Genomic DNA, 25,195 nt, shown 5'->3' with positions numbered 1-25,195 from the left:
AGGAGGAAAATGGAGACATCTGTAATAGTGCCAACAATAAAAATAAAGTTAAAAAAAAAGGAATTATAAGCCTTCCTAGATCCATTGTTACCAAGTCTTTAAAAAACATGCTGAGAAATGTTCACAGATTACAGAAAAATGTTTAAATATGTGTTAATTATGGCTTAAGTAGAAAATACACATCTTTATTAAAAGCATGTTGACTTTCAAGTATGTTTTGAAATGACACACAAAGTTATAGCAAAGCTACGTTTTTTAATTTCATCACATTCACTCTAAATTCTTTACCATTTACCAAAAATAACTTTTTATAAAGCTTACAATTTTTGTCTAACACTATATAGACTATCAATCTACACTTTTTGTGTTCATTTCTTTGAAAAATTAGAATAGCTTATAAGGATATCATATAAAAGTAATTGGTATATTACACACCAAACATAAGTACAGATTCTGTACAATGTAACTGCATACATATATATTACAAGAGACTAAGTGCCTTGTTAGAAGTGATAGTTTAAGAAATCTTTCATGGAAAAAAGTCCGTATCACAAAACGTGGTGGCCTAAGTATCGGCTGCTTTCCTCTCAGGAATTCCTTTCGGGAGGCATCAGCTGTCCATTCAGCTTCATTAGCAGTTTCACCACGAGGCCAGCCTACAAAGTCAAACATGTTGACAATAAATATGAAACATGTCAGATGAGTGAACAGCATACATGACAGTGGGCAGTTCTCTAGCTATTTGAAAAGGAACTTTCTTATCAGGAGGCAGCTTGTCAAGAGCAGAGTATTTCCTCAGGCTTTTGAAGGGGTTTAAGAGACAACATGCCGCATGCAACTAGTGGCTCAGAACGGACACTAGTCAAGACCAGGGAAGGACCGCCTTACGCTTTGAGAGGGAAAGGCAATACTGGCCACACTTTGTTTGCTTGGGAAAGGCCTGCTTTTTCCCCTGGGTCTTAAATATTTTAATTTCATGTCATATTAGCAGTTTTCCTTGAAGTAAGATGGGTTGTTATTTTATAAAAAATAATTTTACTAATATAGTAGTTCTTTATTAGAAGTCCAGAATAGTTAATAGGTGCTTACCTGTTTTGTGTGTACTATGAAACTCATTTTATTTTCCATGCTATGGATCTGAAAACATGTATCAGCATCTCCCAATTGCCACATGAAACAGCCATACTTAAGACTGATGAGTAAAGCCTACAACATAATTAAAAATGGTTGTATTTATGTTAAAAACACCAATGTTCTCTTACTTTCTATACTTATATAGTGAGATCTATTGTTAGAATAAAACTTTTCAAAGAAAGCACCGCACTAACTTCATACAGCATATAGTGCCGTGCTACCTATATGGCAGACTCAGGATTCCACCTAAGGCAATGATATCCTTTTTGTCAGGCAAAATTTTTAAAGATGCCCATTCTGTGATATGTGTGTTTGTATATTACACAAACATGAATATTCAGCCATGAGAAATAAGAAAATCCTGTCGTTTGCGACCATAGAGATAGACCTTGACAGCATTACATTAAGTGAAATAAGTCAGACAGAGAAAGACAAATACTGTATGATATCACTTGTATGTGGGATCTAAAAAAGTGAAACTCTCTGAGACAGAGAGTAAAATGGGGTTACAAAGGGCTGGCAAGTGGGTAAAATCCAAGAGATGTTGGTATCAGAATATAAACTTTCAGTTAAAAGATGAAAAAGTGCCCTGGCTGGTGTAGCTCAGTGGATTGAGCGCGGGCCTGCGAACCAGATGATCGCGGTTGGATTCCCAGTCAGGGCACATGCCTGGGTTGCAGGCCAGTTCCCAGCAGGGGACTCACGAGAGGCAACCATACATTGATATTTCTCTCCTGTCTTTCCCTTCCCCTCTAATAAATAAATTTAAAAAATTATTTAAAAAAGATGAAAAAGTTCTGGGGACCTAATGTACAGCATGGTGACTATAGTAAATGATACTGTACTATGAAGTCTTTATACTTGAAAGTCTATATGCTTGAAAGTTGCTAACTGACCTTAAATGTTGTCACCCCCCCCAAAGAAATGGTAATTATATGATGTGATGCAGGTGTCAGCTAATGCTATGGTGGTAATCATTTCTCGGTATGTTAGCATATCAAATCAACATGTTGTATACCTTCAACTTACACAATGTTATATGTCAATTATATCTCAGTTAAAGCTGAAGAATACAAAATATGCCCATTATGTCAGGGACTTTCAAGAAGATTAAATATACTACAAGTATTTACTCTCTGTATGTTAAAATAATTCCTTTTACCTTATTCAGTACCTTTTGAATATTCACATGACCTTCAGATTTGAAATTTATGTAATAGGGGTAACATGCTGACTCAGGCAATTTCATCTCACTGACAATAAGTACCCCAATATATTTATTGCAAAAATAAACATACTGAAAAATATAACCCACATAAATTCAATAGAACTATTTAAAAAACAATATTATAGATCAAATAAATAAATATAAAAGACATAAATTTGAGGCAATAAACACTATTATGTAATAGCGGTTACATATGTTAACACTATACTATGTAGCATAGATGGTCACACAAATACAAATTAAAATGTTGCTTTTTAAATTAAAAAAAGCCCACAATATTAGGGCAACTTATTCCTATACCTTCCTAACATAATGATATATGTAGGGAGGTATTCAATATATTTTTTGGATTATTTTAAAATAATTCTCTCCTAACTTGTATTTCCTTGCCCCAAACATATACTGTCTATATAGACAAAGTGTTCACACCACACTTTAAAATATGTATGTTTAGAAACATGAGCTTTCTATGACAGTTCTTAACTTATTGATTATAAATAATAAGCTATTCTAAAAAGGTAATGGTTTAGTGCATTTTAAAAGTGAGGTTCTATATATATAAAACACAGTATTATTAATTTACCTGTTTATCATATATAATGGGAAACTAGTAACATTCTTGCTTAAAAATAGCTATTTACATTTATACTGTAAAACATAACTTTATAGATAGAATATGCTAAAACAGCTATTTACCAAGGTGCACACTGAAACAGAGTAAAGATAACATACTATGTTAAACTGCCTATCTTTGGAAGATCAGTCATTTGACATTTGTTTAATCAGGAGGCAAGAAATAGCCATTAAAAGAGCCTCAAAACAGTACAATAGAAGAAAAAATACCATACATTTGTGGTATACCAATTCAATCATATGGAAGCCAAATGATCAACAAAATTACTGAGACCATTAGTTAAAATAAAGGTTTTGTTGTTAAAAGACAATGTACAGGGGAAAAGGAACTCTTGATCCACAATAATAAAAACAGCTGAATGGGGCTGAAGAGCCAGAGTCTACATTATGGTGTTGAGAGATCTGCTTCAGAAGGAAAAAGTAGTTCTCATTAGAAGGTAAAACCTAAAAAGGGCCAGGTGCTTAGTGAGGGAAGTGAAACAGAACAAGGGAAATGGCAGGGATAGTTGAGAGCAAAAAAGGGAAAACCACAGAAGTCAGAAGTACCACACAGCTGGCCAGGACAGACAGGAGAAGTCGTGATGTTGACAAAGAATGACATTATATGGGTATTTAAACAAGCACTTTTATTTCAGAGGGGTATTATGTTAAAATAAACTGACATCAACAAAAGGCAATCTGCTGCCAGGGCGTGGCAGTGGTGCCATTAAGGTTACAGATACATCAAGTACAGTTCAGTCAATGAAGATGGCAATGCTTTCACTACAGTAAAACACTGCATCACAACACAGTGTCTTTTATTCGCTAGTGACTACCTTTTATGTAAGTAGGACAGACAAGTCTGATGAATATATGAAATTGGCTGAAATTAGTGTTAACATATGTATTATCTGACTGAGCAACTTTCATTATTTCAAAAAGAAACAAAATATAAAAGACAGAAATAATTCTTTCCTGTAATTAAAAATTTTTTTGGTACGTTACTTTATTCTTTCCATCACTATTAATCCCCCCACCCCCTCTACCACCTCTACTCACCTCCCTCCCCCTATAATTACCACCCTGTTGAGAAGGTAGAAATAACTGATATTAAAAAAAAGCCCACAGAATATTCTATAGCTGGCTGTTCCTGAGAAATAATCTTTGAAGCTATTGTATCCCATGTGGAGTTTTAAATGCAAATGAAAGTATTTTTACAGATAAAGCTGTTTATTTAAGTAAACTTGTCCAATTCAATGCTAGTAGATGTTGGTGAATCTAAGACAACTGCGGTCAGGCTGATTTCTCCCAGCTGTGATCATTAGAAAACGTAATCAAATAGAGATTTCAGAGGTGCTATCAATTTAAAAGTGGCTCAGAGGACAAGATAATGACTATGTGGACAGAAAACATCATTATGTCTGAGTTCAATCATCTTTTTATATTCCCAAGCACAGCATTTCTATTTATATTTCTAGAAATTGAACATATCCTAAAAAAGCAGACTGTTAAACTATTAATAATTATCATTCTCTGACTGACACTCTCTCCCAACCCTCAGGCCAAAATATTATTCATAATATGAATAATATGAAATGGTAAAAGATATTACTGAACCATCATTTGAATACTAAAAGTTAAACATAAAAGACAGTATAGAAAAAAGACTCAGCATTATACCCACAGTAATACCATCCAGTTCAATGAAGAAGCATTTGTAGAAATTGGTATAAAATTCTCCAAAAAATTTCTTGAAATGGTGAGGGGAATTTCTCCTTCATTTTAACAACATAAATAGAAAAAGTGGTTATAAGCTAATAAGACACTATTTTGTGTGAATAAAACAGTTTAAAAAGAAAATAACAGGCAAATGACCCAAAAATAAGCTGACATAAGAGACTTAAAAATTATGCTAAGTGAAATAGATTAGACAAAGAAAGACAAGTATCACATGGCTTCACTTGCACGTAGAGTCTAAACAACAAAATAAACAAAACAGGAACAAACTCAAAGACACAGAGAGCACATTGATAGTCGCCAGATAGGAGGGTCATTGGAATGGTAGTTGAAGAGGTAGAAGGGATTAAGAAGTACAAATCTCCAGATATAAAAACAGTCACAGGGATGTAAAGTACAGCATAGAGAATATAGTCAATAATATTGTAGTAATTGTAGATGGTGTCAGAGGGTAATTAAATGGCTAATCACATGTGTCACTATGTGGCACACCTGAAACTAATATAATACTGTAAGTTGATTCTAACTGGAAAATAAAAATTAAAAAAATTTTCATTTATTGAATTTTAGAGACAGAGGAGGAGGAAGAAGAGGAGGGAGGAGGGAGGGAGGGAGGGAGGGAGGGAGGGATGGGGAGGGGGAGAGGGGAGAGAGAGACAGACAGACAGACAAACAGACAGATAGATATTGGCTTCTTGCACTTGTTTGTTGGTTCTTGTATGTGTCCTGCTTGGAGATCGAACCTGCATGGGGATGATGCTCTAACCAACTGAGCTATCGCAGCCAGGGCTGAAAAATAAATTTTAATAAACCTGGCCAGGTCTATTCTCAAGAAACCTAAATGAACAAAACATATTTGATTTTTATTAGTTTCCTATACAAACTAGGAAGCTGATTATCCTATGAAATGTGTTAAATGTGCTGAAAATAACTGATGTCTCTACATTTTATATCGTAGTGACTTTGGAAAAAGCACGAAACAGCAACAAGATGATGTATTCCAATGGATCTTCCTAATCCCTCCAACACTTCACCCTGCCCCCCAAAAGGTTTTTACACCTAATTCTAATTTTGAAAGGAAGCTTCTGTGTCAGATAGTACATTTTTCTTTTTCAAATATGTATATTTTTCATTTAAATCTAATTGATATTTAAAGTATGTAATATAATCATAGTTAATGCCATAGACTGAAGTCTCCCTCCTCCTCTTGTTCCCAGTTACCTGGTTCTCTTTTCTAAAAGCTTCAAGAGAATTTTTTATGCTTCACAAGTAATATGTATTTATGTAAATATAGTTTTTAGAAAATTGAGCTATAATGGACAAGTATTAATTTCAGGGGTACAACATAATGGTATGAAATTTGTATATACTGCAAAATGATCACCACAGTAAGTCTAATTAACATCCGTCATCATACAGTTGAAAACCGTTTTTTCTTGTGATGACTTTTAAGGTCTCCTTTCTTAGCAACTTTCAAATATGCAGTACAGTATTACAAACTATAGTCACAATGCTGTACATTATACCCTCATGACTTATTTTACAATCATAAGTTAGTAACTTTTGACCCATTATGTCCACCCCCAAACCACCTCCCCTACTAGCTACCACCAATCTGTTTTCTTTACTATGAGCCTGTTTTTCCCCTAATATTCTACACATATGTGAGATCGCGTTATTTATCTTTCATAGACTAACCTATGTCGCTTAACAAAATGTCCTCGAGGTACACCCATGTTGTTACTATTAGCAAGATTTCATTTTTAATAGGTGAATAATATTCCATTGTGTGTGTATGTGTATCACATTTTCTTTATCATTCATCCATAATTGGACACTTAGGCTGCTTCCATATCTTGGCTATTGTAAGTAATGCTTTATTGAACATGGTGGTGTATACATCTTTAAGTTGATGTTTTGGTTTTGTTTGGATAAATACCCACTTCACTCATTTTTAACAAAGGGCGGCATATAACATAAGGTTTAGCACCTTGCTTTTTCACTAAATATATGTTGAAGATTATTCTACACAAAAATATTCTTTGGCCTAGCCTTGGCTCGTGTGGCTCAGTGGACTGAGTGCTGGCTTGTGAACCACAGGGTTATAGGTTCAATTCCCAGCCAGGGCACATGCCTGGGTTGCAGGCTAGATCCCCAGTAGGGAGTGTATAAGAGGTAACCACACATTAGTGTTTCTCTCCCTCCCTCTCCATCTAACAAATAAAATAAATAAAATCTTTTTTTATAAAGATTTTATTTATTTATCTTTAGAGGGGAACGAGAGAGGGAGAGAAACATCAATGTATGGTTGCCTCTCATGTGTCCCCTGCTGGGAACTGGCCTGCAACCCAGGCATGTGCCCTGACTGGGAATCGAACCGCGATCCTTTGGTTCACAGGCCCACACTCAATCCACTGAGTTACACCAGCCAGAAAATAAATAAAATCTTAAAAAATAAATATACTCTTTAGTCTTTTGTATGGCCACAAAGTATTTCAATGTAGAAATGTTCTATAACTTACATGTTAACCCCTGCTGATAATCATTTAGTTTCACACCCACCAATCCTTTGTTATTAAAAATGAAACTTCCATAAACAGACTTAAATCTATGCCATTTCTAGACACTTCACGTAGGCTGGTATTGTTACTTTAGACATACAATGTGATTGATCAAAACAGCTGAAAATCTACCTTAGTTTCCATGTTGAGGAGATGAAGTCCTTTTATATTCACTCCCACATATACAGGGATGACTTTATGATTGCTGGGGCTTGCTTTTGTAAATATCTGTCCTGTGAAAAAAGCTGCTCCATATGTTGGAATTTCCCAACAATTCTGTAAGAACATGCGCTGAAGGTGATGCATTTCTTTACTGATACCCTCACTTGTACTGAGATTCTAAAACAAAATAAAGTAAAATAAAGAGATATGAAAGGAGAACATAGCTTTGATAATCCAAATAGGTCAACAAAACAGTTTCTGAAAATAAGGCTGCCCCCAAAGAATAAAATTGTGTGACATTATTCCAAAAGCAAATTTTCTTTTGAGATCATACATTTAAAAAAAGAGAGAGAGAGAAACGATTATCAAAGCCTAAAAATCTTTTGTCTATTCTATCAGGTTTTTTAAATGCCTTATGGACAGAGATTATTTCATGTTTTTTAAAAATCACTAGTCATTATCCAGCATAAGGAAGGTATTTACTAAAAGAGTCTACATTATTAAAAATAAAAATATCTTCCTTCCAGTTTCAGACATGTGAACCAAAAGACAAATTTTTAATTTCAGGACTATATATTTTATGTACCATGTTTAAAACATACTAATAATACTAACAAAATTTCAACTGTTATAAAATGTCTTTTTAGTTCTATTAAACAACTTACCTTGTATTCATGAAGTATTCGGTTTGTCCAGTGAGGTGCCTTACTTTTCAATTTGGTAATAGGTACAATGGATTTTAGATTTTCTTCACTGTAAGCAAATATGCCAACATCTTTTAAATGAGTTATCTTTAGTAGCTAAAGTAATATAATTATTGAGACACAAAAGGCTTTAAGTAACTTGAGTTTTCAGCTAAAAAATACTATGCTACAAAATATCAGAGCTCTAAAAAAATTTTAAACAAAAGCCACAAGCTTAACATTGCTCAATTTAGAGAAATGTCTCTTCTTTCAATAACCACAAAATATTGAAAATTGAAAACCACAATAAACAAATTTAAATATGTACAAGGAATAAGAAGCATAAATGGTAGGTACCAAAAAGAGAGGGGGAGGTTAAGAATAGTATAGGAAATGTAGAAGCTAAAGAACTTAAATGTACGACCCATGGACATGAACTAAGGTGGTGGAATGCTAGTGGGAGGGGCGTGGGGGAGAAAAAATGGGACAACTGTAATAGCATAATCAATTAAATACATCTAAAAATATGTAACTTCAAGAATACTTTGCCGAAGGTTTTTTTCCCTCCCCTTCTCATTCTATACTTTGTATTCTCTTCTCATTCTATATCAAAGGTAAATGGTATACCTTTGGAATCTGAGGGGGATTGGTTCCAGGACTCCCAAAGATGCTCAGTCCCTTAGTTGGCTCTCTGTATGAGTGGATTCAATCTGTGGTTGGTTGAATCTGCAAATGTGGAAGCCACGGATACAGAGGGCCTACTGTATTTAATTCCAAACTAATGTATAAATATTTATTTCTAAATTTTCTTGGTTAAACTGAATCTTAAGCACAGCACAAGACCACCAATTATATGAAATACTTACTTTAGGAAACCTTGTTTGTGTTTCTTACTCTCATAATTTCCATAAACTATTTGCAACAACAGACTTGCCAATGTTATTAGTTTGGCATCAGGAGCTGTATAAAAGCCCTTCAATAAATTATATCTGGCTTCATCAAAGAGAATAAGAATAGCCAGTGGATCTTCAATCTTAAAAGAAAAAAATATGATTTGGTTATTAAGCTACAATTTCCTATTACAAATATACAACTTGTCATTATCTAATATGGAAAAACAAATACTACATACTTGTACATAAATAAGCTGTTACTGCTTAAGGGTAGGGGGTTGAAAAACTTATTCTATTAAGAGCCCGACAGGTATATTTTAAGCTTTTGTGATTACAATCTCTTGCAATTATTTAACTCTGCTACTGTTAGCACAAAAGCACAATATATCAACAAATGGGCATGGTATTCTAGTCACACTTTATACATGAATACTAAAATTTGAATTTCATGAAATGTTCACATGACATGACCAATATTAACAGCTTACAGGATATACAAAAATAGGCAGCAACTCAGTGATGACAACAGACCATAATTTGCTAGCCTCTGATTTATAGTCCAATAAAATTTTCATCAATTTATGGATATGGATAACTTCTAGCACAAGTTTATACTCTTTATATTCCTCAAACATTTTTCTATTATCTATGCTATACACAATAGTAGTGAACCTCAAAGAAGATGAAAACAAGTGTGTTAATTGCCAGAAAGGTATGTATAGTTTAATAAAGTTTATTTTAAGACAAACATGTTTTATTTGAGTAAAAATACTTTACACTTTCAAATAACACTAAAGGAGAACATATATTTTTTTTATATTTTAAAAACTTTAAAGTTTCACTTTATCTGATAAGACTAACATTTAGAAATGCTAGCCTACAGAATATATGATAGTTCTACTTAGAAATAATCAATCATCGATTATAGATTTTCTGATGCACACTTAAAATACTTCCAAGTATAACTCACAAAGATCCAAATTCTTAATGGTAAAGATTATTTTTATCATATTAATTAAAATAATATCTTATAGCCCTGGCTGGTGTAGCTCAGTGGATTGAGTGCGGGCCTGCGAACCTTATTCCCAGTCAGGGCACATGGCTGGTTGCAGGCCAGTTCCCAGTAGGGGACGCACAGGAGGCAACCATACATTGATGTTTCTCTCCCTCTCTCCTTCCCTTCTCCTCTAAAGATAAATAAAATCTTTAAAAAGAACAATAATAATATCTTATAATCCATAATATAAAAAAACAATTTCATGAAAAAAATGGAGGAAATTGTTTTAGACTACAAGAGTCTAAAGAGATAAATGCAAAGCATGGATCTAATATTAATTTCATTAGGTTATAAATGTTATTGTACTACACAGGCATGTCCTTTGGAGATGCATATTGATATATGCATGGATGAAGTGCCATAATGCCTGCAACTCACTTTTAAATGGTCCACAAAGAGAACAGAGGAAGTAAATGTAGCAAAATATTAACAACTGGTGATTTGATAAATGGTATATGGTATACACTTTATTCCTTTTTCAACTTTCCTATTGGTTTTTAATGTCTCAAAATAAATGTTGGCACCCTGGCTGGTGTAGCTCAGTGGATTGAGTGCGGGCCTGCGAACCACACGATTGCGGTTCGATTCCCAGTCAGGGCACATGCCTGGGTTGCAGGCCAGTTCCCAGCAGGGGAAACACCAGAGGCAACCATACATTGATCTTTCTCTCCCTCTCTCCCTCCCTTCCCCTCTAAGGATAAATAAATAAGATCTTAAAAAATAAATAAATAAATGTTGGAAAAAAGAGACTGAAACAAACATTTTTCTAATAAAAATTGACTTAATGAATTTGAAGAGTTTCAGCTGATTTATAATTCCTAGTTGTATATTCAGGGAGTATTAGTCAACAATTGTTCTTTTTAAATGAAAGCAGGCTATTTTCATTTTAAATGAATGATGCTAACCAATAACTGCCATTCTTCTGTTTTTCAGATGGTACAAACAGGAATTTAATTACATAATGGGTGAAACAACACAACTACTTTACCGGGTGATCATGGTATTCTGATTTACCTTAAGTACTTACTAAACCTCTCTTTTTTTTCACTTGAGCCCACTTTATATTATTTATAACATAATTATACAATTTATATTCTACATATTATCATTATTGCTTTTTCTGTACCAGCCAACTTTTTAAAAAAAGATTTTATTTTTAGAGAGAGGGGAAAGGAGGAGAAAGAGAGGGATAGAAACATCAGTGTGCCAGAGAAACGGTAATCAGTTGCTTTTTGCCCGTCCCGCAACTGGGGACTTGCTTGCAACTCAGGCAAGTGCCCTGACCAGAAATAGAACTGGCAGCCTTTATGTTCGCAGGCTGGTGCTCAGTCCACTGAGCCACACCATCTACCAGCCAGGGCATCTATTAGCCAACTCTTAATATTTCTTAGGTGGGACTGAGTATAGCTAGATTATTTATAAATTTCATGAATCTAATACATTTTTAAAAACTGTGTTAATATACATGTAACAAAAAATTTTCCATTTTAACCATTTTAAGCATACAATTCGCTGGCACTTATTATAGTCACAATGTTGAGCAACCATCACCAGCCACTATTTTCACAACTTTTTCATCGCCAAACAAAATCTGTAACCGTTAAGCAGTAATTCCTTATTTTCCCCCCCACCAGTCACTTGGGGCAACCACTAATGAACTTTCTTTCTGAATTTGCCTGTTCCAGATATGTAATATTAATAGGATCATACAATATTTGTCCTTTTGTGTCTGGCTTATTTCATTAAGCATAATGTTTTCTGTGTTCATCAATGTAATGGTATATCTATATAAGAACTTTATTCCATTTTATGGCTGAATAATATTTCATTGTATGTATATACTACATTTTTGGCTATTGTGAATAATGCTGCCATGCACACTGGCTTACAGGTATCTGTTTGATTTGTTTTCAGATACATACTTAGAGTGAAACTGCTGGATCATATGGTAATTCAGTTCAGTGTTTTGAAAAACCAAGCTCTTTTCCATAGCAGCTGCACCATTTTGCACTGCAGTGTGTAAGTGATCCAATTTATCTGCATCCTCACCAATACTTGTCATTTTCCTTTATATATTTTTATTATTATGGCCATTTTGGTAGGTTTAAACTGATTTCTCATGTGTATATCTTCCCTGGAAAAATGTTTTTCAAGCCCTTTGCCCAATTTAATTGGGTTGTCTTTTGTCATTGAATTATACGAATTCTTTATACATTCTGTATAGTAAACCCTTTTTAGATGTGATTTGCAAATATTTCCTCCCATCCTATAGGTCTTTTCACTTGCTTCACAATGTCTTTTGATTTATAATGTTTTTAATTTTGATGAAGTTTAATCTATGTGTTTTTTCTTGTTATTCATGTTTTTACTGTCACATCTAAAAATCCACTGCCAAATTTAAGATCATGAAGATTTACCCATATGTTTCCTTTACAGTTTCAAAATTGGGAATTAAGTCCCTAACTTTACTCTTTTTCAAGATTGTCTTGGCTATTCAAGGCCTTTTGCAATTCCATATGAACGTGAGTATTGCCTTTCCCATTTCTGCAAAAAAGGCCATTGGAATTTTGTTAGGGACTGCATTGTATCAGCAGATCACTTTGCTAGTATCATCTTAATAATATTAAATCCTCTTATCCTTGAATTGGTATGTCTTTCTAGTTAAGTCTTCTTTTTTTTTTAAATATTTTATTTATTTATCTTTAGAAGGGAGGGGAAGGAGAAAGGGAGAGAAATATCAATGTATGGTTGCTTCTCATGTGGCCCCTGCTGGGAACTGGCCCCTGCTGGGAACTGGCCTGCAACCCAGGCATGTGCCCTGACTGGGAATCCAACCGCAATCTGGTTCGCAGGCCCACGCTCAATCCACTGAGCTACACCAGCCAGGGCCTAGTTAAGTCTTCTTTAACTTGAGTAATGTTTTTGTAGTTTGCATTGTACAAGTCTTGCACCTCTTTTATCAAATGTGATCCTAGGTATTTTATTCTTTTAATGCTTTTTAAATAGATGTTTTAATTTCCTTTTTTTGACTGTTCGTTGCTGATATATAGAAACAACTGATTTTTGTACCCTACAACTTTGCTGAATCCATTTATAGCTTTCTTGTGGATTCTTTGGGATTTCCAAAATATAGGATTATGTAACCTAAAATTTGTGAATAGAGATAGTTTTAGTTTTTCCTTTCCTATGTGGATGCCTTTTATTTCTTTTCCTTTTTTCAGGGTCTAATTGCTCTGACTAAAACTTCTAGTCCTATGTTAAATAGTGGTGAAAATAGGCATCCTTTTTTGTTTCTGATCTGAAAAGGAATGCTTTCAATCTTTCAACATTGAGTAGGATGTTAGTTGAGTTTTTCATAAAAGCCATTTAGCATACTGAGGAAGTTCCTGCCTATTTCTCACTTTCTATGTCCACTGAGATGATCACGTGTTTTTTCCTTCATTCTATTTGCAATGCTAATATATATATATATATATATATATATATACACATATATATATATATATAATTTATTTTTTAGAGGAAGGGAGGGAGAAAGAGAGGGAGAGAAACACCAATGTGTGGTTGCCTCTCACGTGGCCCCTACTGGGGACCTGGCCAACCCAGGCATGTGCCCTAGACTGGGAATCAAACTGGAGACCCTTTGGTTTGCAGCCTGCACTCAATCCACTGAGCTACACCAGCCAGGGCTATATTTGTAATGCGAATATATTTTTAATGAATAATCAATATCTTAGTTTTTAGTATACTTCACACAAATTTTTATATAACTTCAGCATATTTGACTAACAGGATCAAATCTACCTAAAGGGGACAATATGAACAGTCAGGCACAAAAAAGTTACCAAGTTTGGACATGGTCACTGAAATTTTCTTGTGCTGAAATTTGCTTACCCTTGTTTGTTTAATATTGCCTTGAAAAAGAAGCAGGAAAGCACTGTATATTTTTTCACGGTTATGAGATGTTGGATTCCCCTCCTACCCCCATTTTCATAGCTGCCACTGAATTTAGACTATTATACCAAGTTTAGCTTATAATATCTCCCTTAGGTTTCTTCCTTGGCCATTCATCCTTCAGATGGCATTATATTACCTCTCCTCTAACATTTATAGTATAATTAAAATCCAAACATACTTGTTTGGAGCAGATCTTTATTATCAAATGTGAATTGGATTCCCTAACTTTAGTACCTACATAATTCTCTGCCTGAGTTGAGAATAGCTACTTACTGACTGTCAAGAACAATTTTTTATGTACCCTTTGCAAATATAATCTTCTCCACTTAGAATGTTCTTTTCTGTTCTCCCTCACACCAAGGTATCTCTTTGTTCCTTTGAAATTTACACAACTAATTAGCCCTTTATTAGGTTTATCTTTGATATTGCACTTCCTATTTCGAAAAAATTTTTAGTGTATAATCTGTCTCCATCTGGTTGCTAATTCTCTTTAGGATAGATTCTCTTATTTCTTTGTATTCTAGGACAATGAAAGTAAAAACAGATTAACCATCCAGGGGCTTTGTAAAGCAGTCTGACCCAAACTCTCCCACTTACCAAAGGGGTGTGAGGACTGAACAGAAAAATAGAAGTGAACCCCACCTGTACAGGAAAAGGACAATTTCTGCCTCTAGTACCTACTACAGGAACTCAATAAATTCTGTACATTGAAATGACTGTTTAGTAAGATTTCCAAGCAAACCTTTTTTTCAACTTCCAAAGGAAGTCTCACATCTCTTCTTAGGAAAAGCTGTGGTGTTTCCCTTTGGGGATCCAAATTAGTCAATTCGGCAAGTATTTCTGGCCAGTCCCGAACATGTTGCAAGGGTTTGTGATAAGGTTTGAGTTGAAGGCCTGAAAAACATCAGTCCTTTACAGATGATAATGTAAAAACAAATCAATTATATCAATGCAAAGAAACTTTATATTAAACTCTTTGCACATAACTACCAAATACACACAAATTGAAAGTCTAAATTTAAATCAACACTGACTTTAACAATATCTCTACCCAACTTGAGGTTAATTGCTTTTAAATTTATTTATTTATTTATTTTCAGAGAGAAGGGAGGGAGAAAGCAAGACAGAGAAATATAGATGTGTGAGGGAAGTATCGAATGGTTGCCTCTTGCATGCCCCAAACAGGGACTGGGCTGCAACCCAGGCATGTGCTCTGATTGAAATTGAATTGGAATTGAACTGGAATTTCAAATTGGAATTGAACTGGCCACCTTTCACTTTGCTAGACAATCAGCCAGCTGAGCCATCCTAGTTAGGGTGAGGTTAATTGCTGTTGTCTTTTAGAAATAAGAATTATGAGAATAATTCTTAAAGGAAATAAAGTTTATTAAATGTATTTAAGATCCTTAATTCCATGGGAGCCTATTTAATTATGATATAATCAGTAGTATTTGGTTTAAAAAACACAATTAAACCATTAGATAATCAATCACAACCTTAATTAAATCCTTTATATATATATATATATATACACACACACATACATACACACACACACACACAAACACAATACTTTGAGACAAATCTATAGTGATATTAGATTGATTTCAAATAAAAAGATCAGATATAAAATATAAAGATAATAATAATTAACAACTGGTGATTTGATAAATGGTATATGGTATAAATTTTATTCCTTTTTCAACTTTCCTATTGGTTTTTAATGTCTCAAAATAAATGTTGGAAAAAAGAGACCGAAACAAACATTTTTCTAATAAAAATTGACTTAATGAATTTGAAGAGTTTCAGCTGATTTATAATTCCTAGTTGTATTTTCAGGGAGTATTAGTATTAGTATTAGGATAATAATTTTTGTATTATTTTGACCACTGAAAATAAAGAGAAGTTGGATAAGCACCATGCTTAATGGGATTCAAATCAAATTCCATTGCCAGAGAAGAAATGTTTTGTTTTTTAGCACTTAAAACACTGCTTGAATGAATTTGGGGGGTGGGGAGTGGGCCCAGAGGCTTATCTGTTTCAAAAGTTTGAGTACTGACAATTTACATAAAAGAGAAGAGCATTATAGCAAAATTTAAAAGTCAGTAATAAATTGATGCCATACTGAAATTTACCAAGCCACTCTCAAAAATCTAAAAAACAAAACAAACCCCGCCCCCCCAAAAAAACCAATGAGGTTTACATAACAAAATAACAACTTTCTTACTAAGATTTTCTGAACAGATCCAAATAGTGAAATATTGCTGTGTTTCTTGGGAAAGACGCATTCCTTCCATTATCTGCTGCACTGTGGTATTATTTCCATGCTTCAGTTCAACAGAACGGTATGATCCATCCATTCTATATATTCGAACTTTTTCATACTGGAATAAAGAATGATAATAAATTATGCAACTTGGTTACAAACTGTGCAATGCAGTCCAACCAAACAATTAAATTTCAACTTTATCTGCCTAATATAGATTTCTAAGATGGAAAATATCAGAAAAACTGCTTCAAGTAAGAATCTGCTGGCAATATTTTAAAAAATTTTACTTCTATTATTCATATTTTCTAAGATGTTTTCCTCTGGCTATTCCATGGAAACTAAGGCAAATGACTTTTTAAAATGCTCAACCTCAAAAGCTTTGGAGAGGATATTTTAAAGTCATTATGTACAAAGTAAGTATCACATGGGGTTGTATATTGGTTAACTAATGGTGTTACTCAAGGACCTCGTGAGTCTACTGGGCCACAAATTACACTGCAGAAATGTGTACCAGCAATAATTTGTCTTAAGATTCTGTGATAGAAGACTGCAGGTAGAAGTTATGAGCAATGGACTGTGAACCAGTTTATTTCCTCGAGTTCAGAAAATCCCAGAGAACAATGACATTCTCTCAATACATTTTTGTTATTATGAGAAGTAAATGATAACTCCTAACAACTTCCAGGTCAGTTCATTTTGGATAAAATCACTTAATTCCTTTCATCTTATACATTCCAATACAAGAATCATGCCAAGGAACAAAAGTGTTTTAACTACGTATACAACTAGAAAATAAATTGCAATGAACTATAACATAAGGATGTCTATATTATACTTCAATTATTATACCACTTATCTATTGTCATGCCCTAGTCTTGAATTCATGGAACAGTGTTTTAACGTGTGTGTGTGTGTGTGAGATTACATTTTCAAGGAGAGATCACAGATTCCTTATCACTTCCAGCATTTCATGGTCTCAAATTCACAGAAATATTCAACAAAGACTTACTGTTCAGTGATTTTTCAACCTTTCTCATTTTACAGCACTGATAAACTAATTACTAAAATTCTGCAGCACACAAAAAAAATGTGATTTTTTTGCCAAGCTGACAAAAACAATAGGTATAGTTTTGATTCATTCACACTGGACAGCTGTTGATGTGTTGGCTATTGTCTTTTTTTTTTATTTGACAGTCTAAGGGAAAAGAGGTCAGTGCCCCCTAAATAGTCAGGTATTGCATGTCTTAAAACTTCTTGCAGTACAATAGTGAGCCGTGACTACTGGTTGAAAATCGCTGGTGTAGTGGTGAGAATGTCTGGAAAGCCCCAGACATATGGGTTATATATGTTGGTATCAAACTTTCACTCTGTATCTGTTGATATGAATCCTTTTATCGGGTTTGCAAGTTTTCATGACGTTTTTCAATTGATTTTTATCACTATAACTTTTATGACTGAGTTGTTTTTAATTGTCAATTCTTTTTCTACCATAATGTCACTAATAATTATTTTGAACACTATTAGATGCAAAGGCCAGGTTGAAGATGCAAAACCAAAAAGCTAGGAACTCTCCCATTTTAATCCATTCACTTTCTTGAGTGGAGGAAAATGAATCTGTAAGATAATTAATTTTCTGAAACTAAATTAATAAATGATGTTTAATGTATTTACAAATAAAAAATAGTGCTGAGAAGGTGTAAGTAGAGATATATGCCTATACAAATAGATTACAATTTGTAATTAGCACACCAAGTAGAGATTACACTTGAAATTAGGTTAATTTTAGGTGATTAAAAGATTTATTTATGCAAGTTTCATTCTGCTATACAAGAAAAAATGTCCGAGTTATGGATGACATGGATGACATCTGTTATGATGACAACAAATTCAATACTTATGAAATCTAACCATGAGGTTTTATAAAAGCAGTAAAGAGCCATCCAGCCTTTCATCCTTCCACTCTTGTCACAGATCCACAATGACTTAGCAATTTGAGTAGGAGGCTTGGCTCTACTATGAAGATAACTCTTACTGGTTTGTTAATGGCTTCCTTCAACAATTTTGCAGTTTCTTCCCAATTATTTTGTTTGTTTTCTTCGCAAATATTTAAAGGGGATTTTCCTTGTTGGTCTGTTATGTGCTAGAAATGTGGGGAAAAAGAGGAAATAGAAAAGAGGCATTACAAATAAATGGCAATCTAAGGGAAAATATCATGCAATCAATAAAAGTTTGATTAAAATGATACTCTTCTCAAGTAGTAAGTAAATTATTAACTGCACTTAGTACATGCTATACTTAAAATAAACATGAATTTCCAAATATGAAATGCTTAAAGCAGTAATCAATGTGATAGTTTTTGAAAAGTTCTGACTATAAATACAACAAAGGTTTTGTTAAAACTATTACTCTTCCCTTCACAAATACTTTTCAATACAAATTCTAGAAAGTGTGCACAAAATCTTTTTCACTCTTAAATATATTTTGGAGTAAATAGAATAGAAAATGAAAAGAGGTTAAATTTTATGTGCACTCTGGAGATAGATAGTGGTGATGTGTGTGCAGTAATATGAATGTACTTAATGCCATTGAACTGTACACCTAAAATGGCTTAAATGTGGGGAGCACTAGGGGGGGCAGGGCTGGGAATATAAGACAGCAAACTGTACTTGAACAAGAATTAAATAAAAATAAAAATGAAAAAAATGGCTTAAATGGTAAGTTTTATGCAAGGTATATTTTTACAATAGAAATGTTTATATACAAAAGCAAAGTTTATACATAATACTTATTCTATATAGTTAGCGAAACTTTTATTTTTCCGCTAACCTCTCAAGTATACTACTGAACATTTTAGTGTCATTCACTGCTTGTTATTCACTGCTTAAACATTACAAATAATAAATAACTTACCCTGTCAATTTCTGGATGGTTTAAGAGAATCTGTACTATTTCAGCATGTCCTCCTCCAGCAGCAAAGTGAAGAGGAGAACTAAGGTGTCCATTTAAAAGGTTTGGATTGCACTTTCCCTTTTCTAACAATATGCGAGTGGCCTCAACTTTTCCAAGCCTAGGGGGAAAAAAACCTTAAAAAGTCATCTCAAATATTTTAAAACTACAAATTTTAGAAGACATCTCAAAGAAATCTAAGATGTTTCTAGTCATAGAGCAAGGAATTAGAACACTGACAAATGTTGACTCCCGGTCAAGATGTCATGATGGAGGTGTAGGTCGAGACACTTCATCTCCCCATGCAACCATAGAAAGAATTACAACCAGATCTCAAAAACAAATAATACCCCAAACCATCAGTAAATCAAGCTGAGTGGAAGTCTGACAACCAAGATTTTAAAGAAGCCACATTCATCCAGACAAGTAGGAGGGGTAGAGTTGTGGAGATGGGCGAGAGAGGGGCAGTGTGGTGTGGACGAGCGTTGGAGGTGGTGGAGGCAGATTGGACAGTCCCACATTCATGTCTGGTGGATAAAAACTGGGAGGGATACCCTGGGAGCAAGTCATCCCAGCCCTAGGCCAGACCACACAGCTGACGGTTCTAGCACCCGGAAGATAAACCCCTATTACTTCTGGCTCTAAAAACCAGTGGGGGTTAGGGCAGCAGTAGAAACTGCTGGATTTTCACCACGTGGACTTAAAATGTAGGTAAACACCAGGGTAGCAGTTTGAGGGGCGCCAACTGCACACAGGAAGTGGGTAAAGTGACTAGAAATGGGCTAGTGCTGGGCAGACCTCTGGTGGCCAGGGAGTGGTGGTGTCCCCTCTCTGGGTACCCACCCCCACCACAAATGGAGCCATGGAGCAATGAAGAGGGTTGCCCTACCCTGGCAATTACCCAAGGCCCCACCCCCCATAATTTACAGGTGCCTCTGCTACACTGGCCATGCTGCTAAGACAGGGAATCAAAGCAGCTCTGCCTAATACACAGAACAAACACAGGCTGCCGAATTGAGGAGGCAAAGAAATATGGCCTAAATGAAAGACCAGAAAAAAACCAGAAAAAGAACTAAACGAAGTGGAGATAGCCAACCTACAAGATGCAGAGTTAGAAACACTGGTGATAAGGATGCTCAAAGCACTCGTTGAATATGTCAAAAAAGGAAAAAAAAGGAAGAAATGAAGGTTACACAAAATAAAATCAAGAAAAAGAGACAGGAAATCAACAGTGAATGGAGGGAGGCCAGGATTCAAATCAACAATTTGGAAGAAAAGGAAGAAATAAACATTCAACTAGAACTGTGCTTGAACAACAATAATAAAAAAAAGAATACACAAATTCTTCCAACCAAAAAGAATTACTAGTAAGGGTAGGAGAATGAATGAAATATTCTGAGAGAAAATTTAGAGAAAGATTATCATTTTAGAACAATGAAATGCACCTTGAAAAACACTTTTTCAGGACAGGAAAAAACCACTAGGGAAGCAATTTAAGAAGTTATAATAAAAGTAATGTAAACATACATTTTGTATGATGCTTTAAATTTTCAACTTTCTGATACAACTGCTTAATCTTCACAGCAACTTCTGAGGCAAGCAAAGGTATTTTTCTTGATCAGATGAGAAAAATGAAGCTTGAACCAGTTAAGTAATTTGCCTAAGGCCTTATATGGTTACTAGCCAGAGTTCAAATTCAGTTTTCGGAATCTTAGTATAGCAATTTCCATACCAGAACACATGCTTGGGTAACAGAATGGAGGCTAGCATTTTAGTAATTTTAAAGACGATATAACGATAATAGCCTGCTTTTATACTGACCATCATTATGGCTCCCTTATGCCCTTTCAACTCGAATTTGTTCTTAGAATGGAGTATTTAACAGTATTAAATACTATAGAGCAGGGAAAGTGATTAAAAACTCAGAAAAAGGTTAAGAAAGTTAAGGACATAGATAGTGTGAGAGTAGCTCCCTGACATTTGAAGTCTGGCTATAAAAGGAAGGAAAGAAACATGCTAGTGTCCAGAAGCAGCAGCAGGTTCTTTTCAAGGAGGAAGATAGACATATATGTTGGAAGGCAAGAAGAAAGTACATAACAGGAAAAAGTTAATTTAATGAGGAACAAGAAGGATTTTTACTTGTATACCCTATGATAGAGAGAGATGGGAACTAAACTGATTAGGGATGGAGAAGAACATTTTAAATCCTTTAATTTCTTTGAAAATAGGAATAAAACTATCTGATAAGAGTAAAGAAAGAAAGTAGGGGGAGTTTAGGAGCTTAAGAGTAGAAAGGTTTATAATCACTTGTAGGGGAGGACTAAAAGGCTGATATGATGAATCAGACAGAAAGGATAAACAACTAAGTTATAGTGAAGGCTCCAATGAAATCGAGGGAGTAATCTGTAAGCAGCAAAATCACCATAGTTCTAAAACATCTGCTAGCAATGATGTGACGCCTAAAAGTACTATCAGAAAGAGAGACAATGATTTTAGAGGCCAGAGAACATGGGATATGAGACATTTATTGAGTGTCTCAAAAGTTACCCATATGGGGAGAAAGCCAACTTAAATAGTTTTGGAAAATGGGGATTGTAGAAAAGTTTTTAGGTACATGGTCACCATATGAGAATTTTAAGAGCTTGGGGCAATCCTAAGGGTGATTTAATTAAGTAGTTTTCAAAGAGTGATCTGGGAACCCAAGAGGTCCCCTAAAACCTTTTCAGGGTGTTTTCTAGGTCAAACATTGTCATAGTGATACTATAAGATGTTATTTGCCCTTTTCAGTCTCATTTTCTCCTAAGTGTAATAGAAGCTACATGATATGTATTATTGCAACAAATTAAAGGTAGAATCAGATGTGAAAATCCAACTATCTTCTATTTAGCTGGAGAATAAGATTTGCAAGAATGTAAAACAATGCTACTCTTATTAATTCACGTAATTTTGGGAAGTATATTATATTTCATAAAATTATGGTATGTTAATAGCTCTTTATTGTTATTTTTATTTTTAAAAACATTTTAAAGAGTTTACTTATTTATTTTTAGACAGAGAGAGAAGACTAGGGAGAAAGAGGGAGGGAAACATCAGTGTGTGGTTGCCTCTGGCATGCCTCTTACTGGGACCTGGCCAGTGACTCAGGCATGTGCCCTGATGGGGAATCAAACCAGCAACCCTTTCGTTCCCAGGCTGGTGCTCAAATTCACTGAGCCACACCAGCCAGGGCTATTGTTATTTTTAAATAAATTGATAAATACTTAAAGTATTTTCCAGTTTTATCTTCTAATATGATAATATCAGATATAATTCACATAGATAAAAGCCCTTTAGGATCTTGTAATTTTCTAAGATTGGGAAGGGGTTCTGATACCAAGGTTTGAGAACCACTGATCTAATAAAACGAGGAAAGAGACCAAGAGGGGTAAAATATTTTGTCTAATCTTATAAATATAGGCCCCAATTCCCAGTCCCTTGATGAGATAGTATTTCCCTGCTCAATCCTCATACCAATTAGTTTATAAGAGTACATTTCCAATATAATAAATGTTGGCTGTTATTATTAAAGTATCTTAATAATTTAAAGATTTTGATGTCTAAATCTAAAATTCAATTATCTTCAGTGTTTTTACTTGGAAAATCTTAAACAAGATTTAAGATTTTTGTAGTGAAATCTTTTCAGTGTTTTTGTAGTAAAAACTACAAAACACTAAGGAAGAATTTTATCCTTTGATAAAATTAACTTTGTGTCAGCTGGGAAACAATAATCAAGTTTAATACACCAAGAGGTATAGGTCACCTTGCTATACTTTTAATCAGATAGACCATTTTATTGATGTGAATAGGAAAGAAGATTGATTTTGATTTAACTATTTAGTAAAGAGCTTACATGACTTTTAGTGCTTACTATATATGCCAGGCACTCTCAAAGCATTTATTTGCATTTTCTTCTTTAATCTTAAGCAAGTTACTATTATTAAGTCCATCTTGTATATAAATAGATCCTTAGAGACTTTAAGTAACTTGCTAAAGGTCATACTTTTAGGAACAAAGAGTTGGGACTAAAACCTAGGGACAACCCAAAGCACATTAAATATGATACCATACTTCTGTTTTTATGTTAATAGGTAGTGGAAAATATTACCATTCTTTTATTAGAGGAGAAAAAAACTCCTGGCCTGCACCTCTCACAAAGGGCAACAATATAGCCAAATATAAATTTGGATTTCCTAAACTAAAACTCACTGCCTCTGTCCCAGTTCCACAGTGTACTTTCTTGGGGAATGAACTATATTCTCTACCTCTTCCTGTTTAGTTCCAGGTAAAGAATGTGGGTTTGTTTTTATTTTTTAGCAGTGTGGCTGCTAGCAGTATTTAGTAGTAATTTGAAGAAACAACTATACATTTAGTTAAAGAAGATTTAGGGTGACTCCAAACCTGATCTAAAAATTCTTTGTAATGGACAAACAAGAACACATTTATAGAATAAAGAAGAATCTTTTTAAGAGAAAAAAATTAAGAGCATATTTACTGAATAAAGGACCATATTTTAAAGGGATAAAAGATGTGTATTTAAAGCAACTATATTTTAGCTTCTTGATCACAAATACTGGAATTAGTGAAACCAAAAGAATTTGAGCTAAAAAGAACCGTAGAAATGATCTAATTAATGCATTTTACATACAGATAAAGAAAACCAAACAAATAGAGAGGCAAAGAAGTGAAGTGCCTTGCTCAATGTTATGCAGCTAAGAAGTGTGGACAATTAACAAGCAGTAAATAATGCAGGCATTCCTTAACTCAGCCAAGAATTTCATTTTAACCAATAAGGCAAGTTACCTTTCCATAGAAATAATGGTAAATAACTGCATTACATCCTCTCTAAAGGATGGATTATAGCAAATTAACTACTGCTATGAACACAAGTCCAAGAACTTGGCCCAACTGAGGGGAAAAGTTACTATCATGTGATAAGAGTAGGTGAGCAAGAACTACACTGGGCAACTAGTGGAAAGAGCTAACCTCAATCTCATGAGCTAATCCCTCTTAATTAAAAAAAGGCACACACACACAAAAAGGAAGGCTTTGATTCTAATGAGCTTTTGGGGATTTTTAACTAAAAGGATACTATTCCAATATGAGGTCCAACCATAATTAGTTAACACATGTAAATTCTATAGTGAGGATAAATAAACATAACTCCCACACGAAATAATTTTTATTATTTTTGGGACCTTGTGCTGTGCATTGACACTTGCTAGTCATTAGCTATCCTTTGCTATGAGCTGGTAATGCCTGAGAATACTAACATATTTTCCCTCAAGGCAGACCTGGCAATTCTGAATGGATGCACAGATATGGTAATTAAAGATCTAAGTAGAAAGCTCATAAAACAAACATGGTAGAAAAAAAGAGGCTGGAATGAGAATAATTTTGAAAAGGAGCACTAACATTTATAACCAAGAATTCAATCTTTTAAAAGGAAAATAAGTTAATGTTTACCAGCATGCATAATGAATGGGCGCCCAGTGATCATTATCTAATTGGTTGACTGAAAATTTTTCATTGAGAAGACGGGTTAATAATTCTGAATCTCCTTCACAGGCACTTCGGTGGAGAGGAAAATCATCTACCCATGGCCGTTCCCTGTTCACAAAAACAAATTGAAAGCTATATATCACTGAGCAGCTACAAACTACATCACTTATGAAATGGCTATATTGCATATTAAGTGCATATATCATTTTAAACAATGTTACAGTGGTAGAATGTAAGTCTTTAAAAAAGCAATGGGGCATAAAACCAAAACAGTACTTGTCTTCTGTGACGCTGCTCATGCTTCTCTGCCATTTCTCCTGTTTGGGAATTTGGATTTTTGAGTAGTCGGGAGCTCCTAGCCCAAAGTATGGATTAATTACCACTTTATCAACCTAGAAAGGAAAAGTGAAACAAAATA

The 25,195-nt window shown here is 34.3% G+C and overlaps 1 protein-coding gene across 3 annotated transcripts in view; it reads right to left on the bottom strand.

Moving 5' to 3' along the window:
* Window positions 1-242: 242 nt before the first annotated feature.
* Window positions 243-25,195, bottom strand: part of KRIT1 (KRIT1 ankyrin repeat containing) — a 38,240-nt gene continuing 13,287 nt past the window's right edge. For all 3 annotated transcript variants that reach the window (XM_037066073.1, XM_037066075.1, XM_037066074.1), the window contains exons 7-17: window positions 25,054-25,169; window positions 24,742-24,885; window positions 19,204-19,360; window positions 18,326-18,433; window positions 16,252-16,408; window positions 14,767-14,918; window positions 8,984-9,150; window positions 8,100-8,187; window positions 7,405-7,611; window positions 1,090-1,206; window positions 243-656 (exon numbers count right to left, since the gene is read on the bottom strand). In XM_037066073.1, the coding sequence (XP_036921968.1) occupies window positions 588-656; window positions 1,090-1,206; window positions 7,405-7,611; window positions 8,100-8,187; window positions 8,984-9,150; window positions 14,767-14,918; window positions 16,252-16,408; window positions 18,326-18,433; window positions 19,204-19,360; window positions 24,742-24,885; window positions 25,054-25,169 (1,482 nt within the window). In that variant the 3' untranslated portion in view covers window positions 243-587. The remainder of the gene's footprint in view (window positions 657-1,089; window positions 1,207-7,404; window positions 7,612-8,099; window positions 8,188-8,983; window positions 9,151-14,766; window positions 14,919-16,251; window positions 16,409-18,325; window positions 18,434-19,203; window positions 19,361-24,741; window positions 24,886-25,053; window positions 25,170-25,195) is intronic.

Source organism: Sturnira hondurensis, unplaced genomic scaffold (assembly GCF_014824575.4).
Source record: "Sturnira hondurensis isolate 20B ecotype Veracruz unplaced genomic scaffold, ASM1482457v3 Scaffold0016462, whole genome shotgun sequence".
NCBI classification, from domain to species: domain Eukaryota; kingdom Metazoa; phylum Chordata; class Mammalia; order Chiroptera; family Phyllostomidae; genus Sturnira; species Sturnira hondurensis.
The sequence above is the reverse complement of the archived record's forward strand: the minus strand, read 5'-3'. Positions and strand labels throughout refer to the sequence as shown.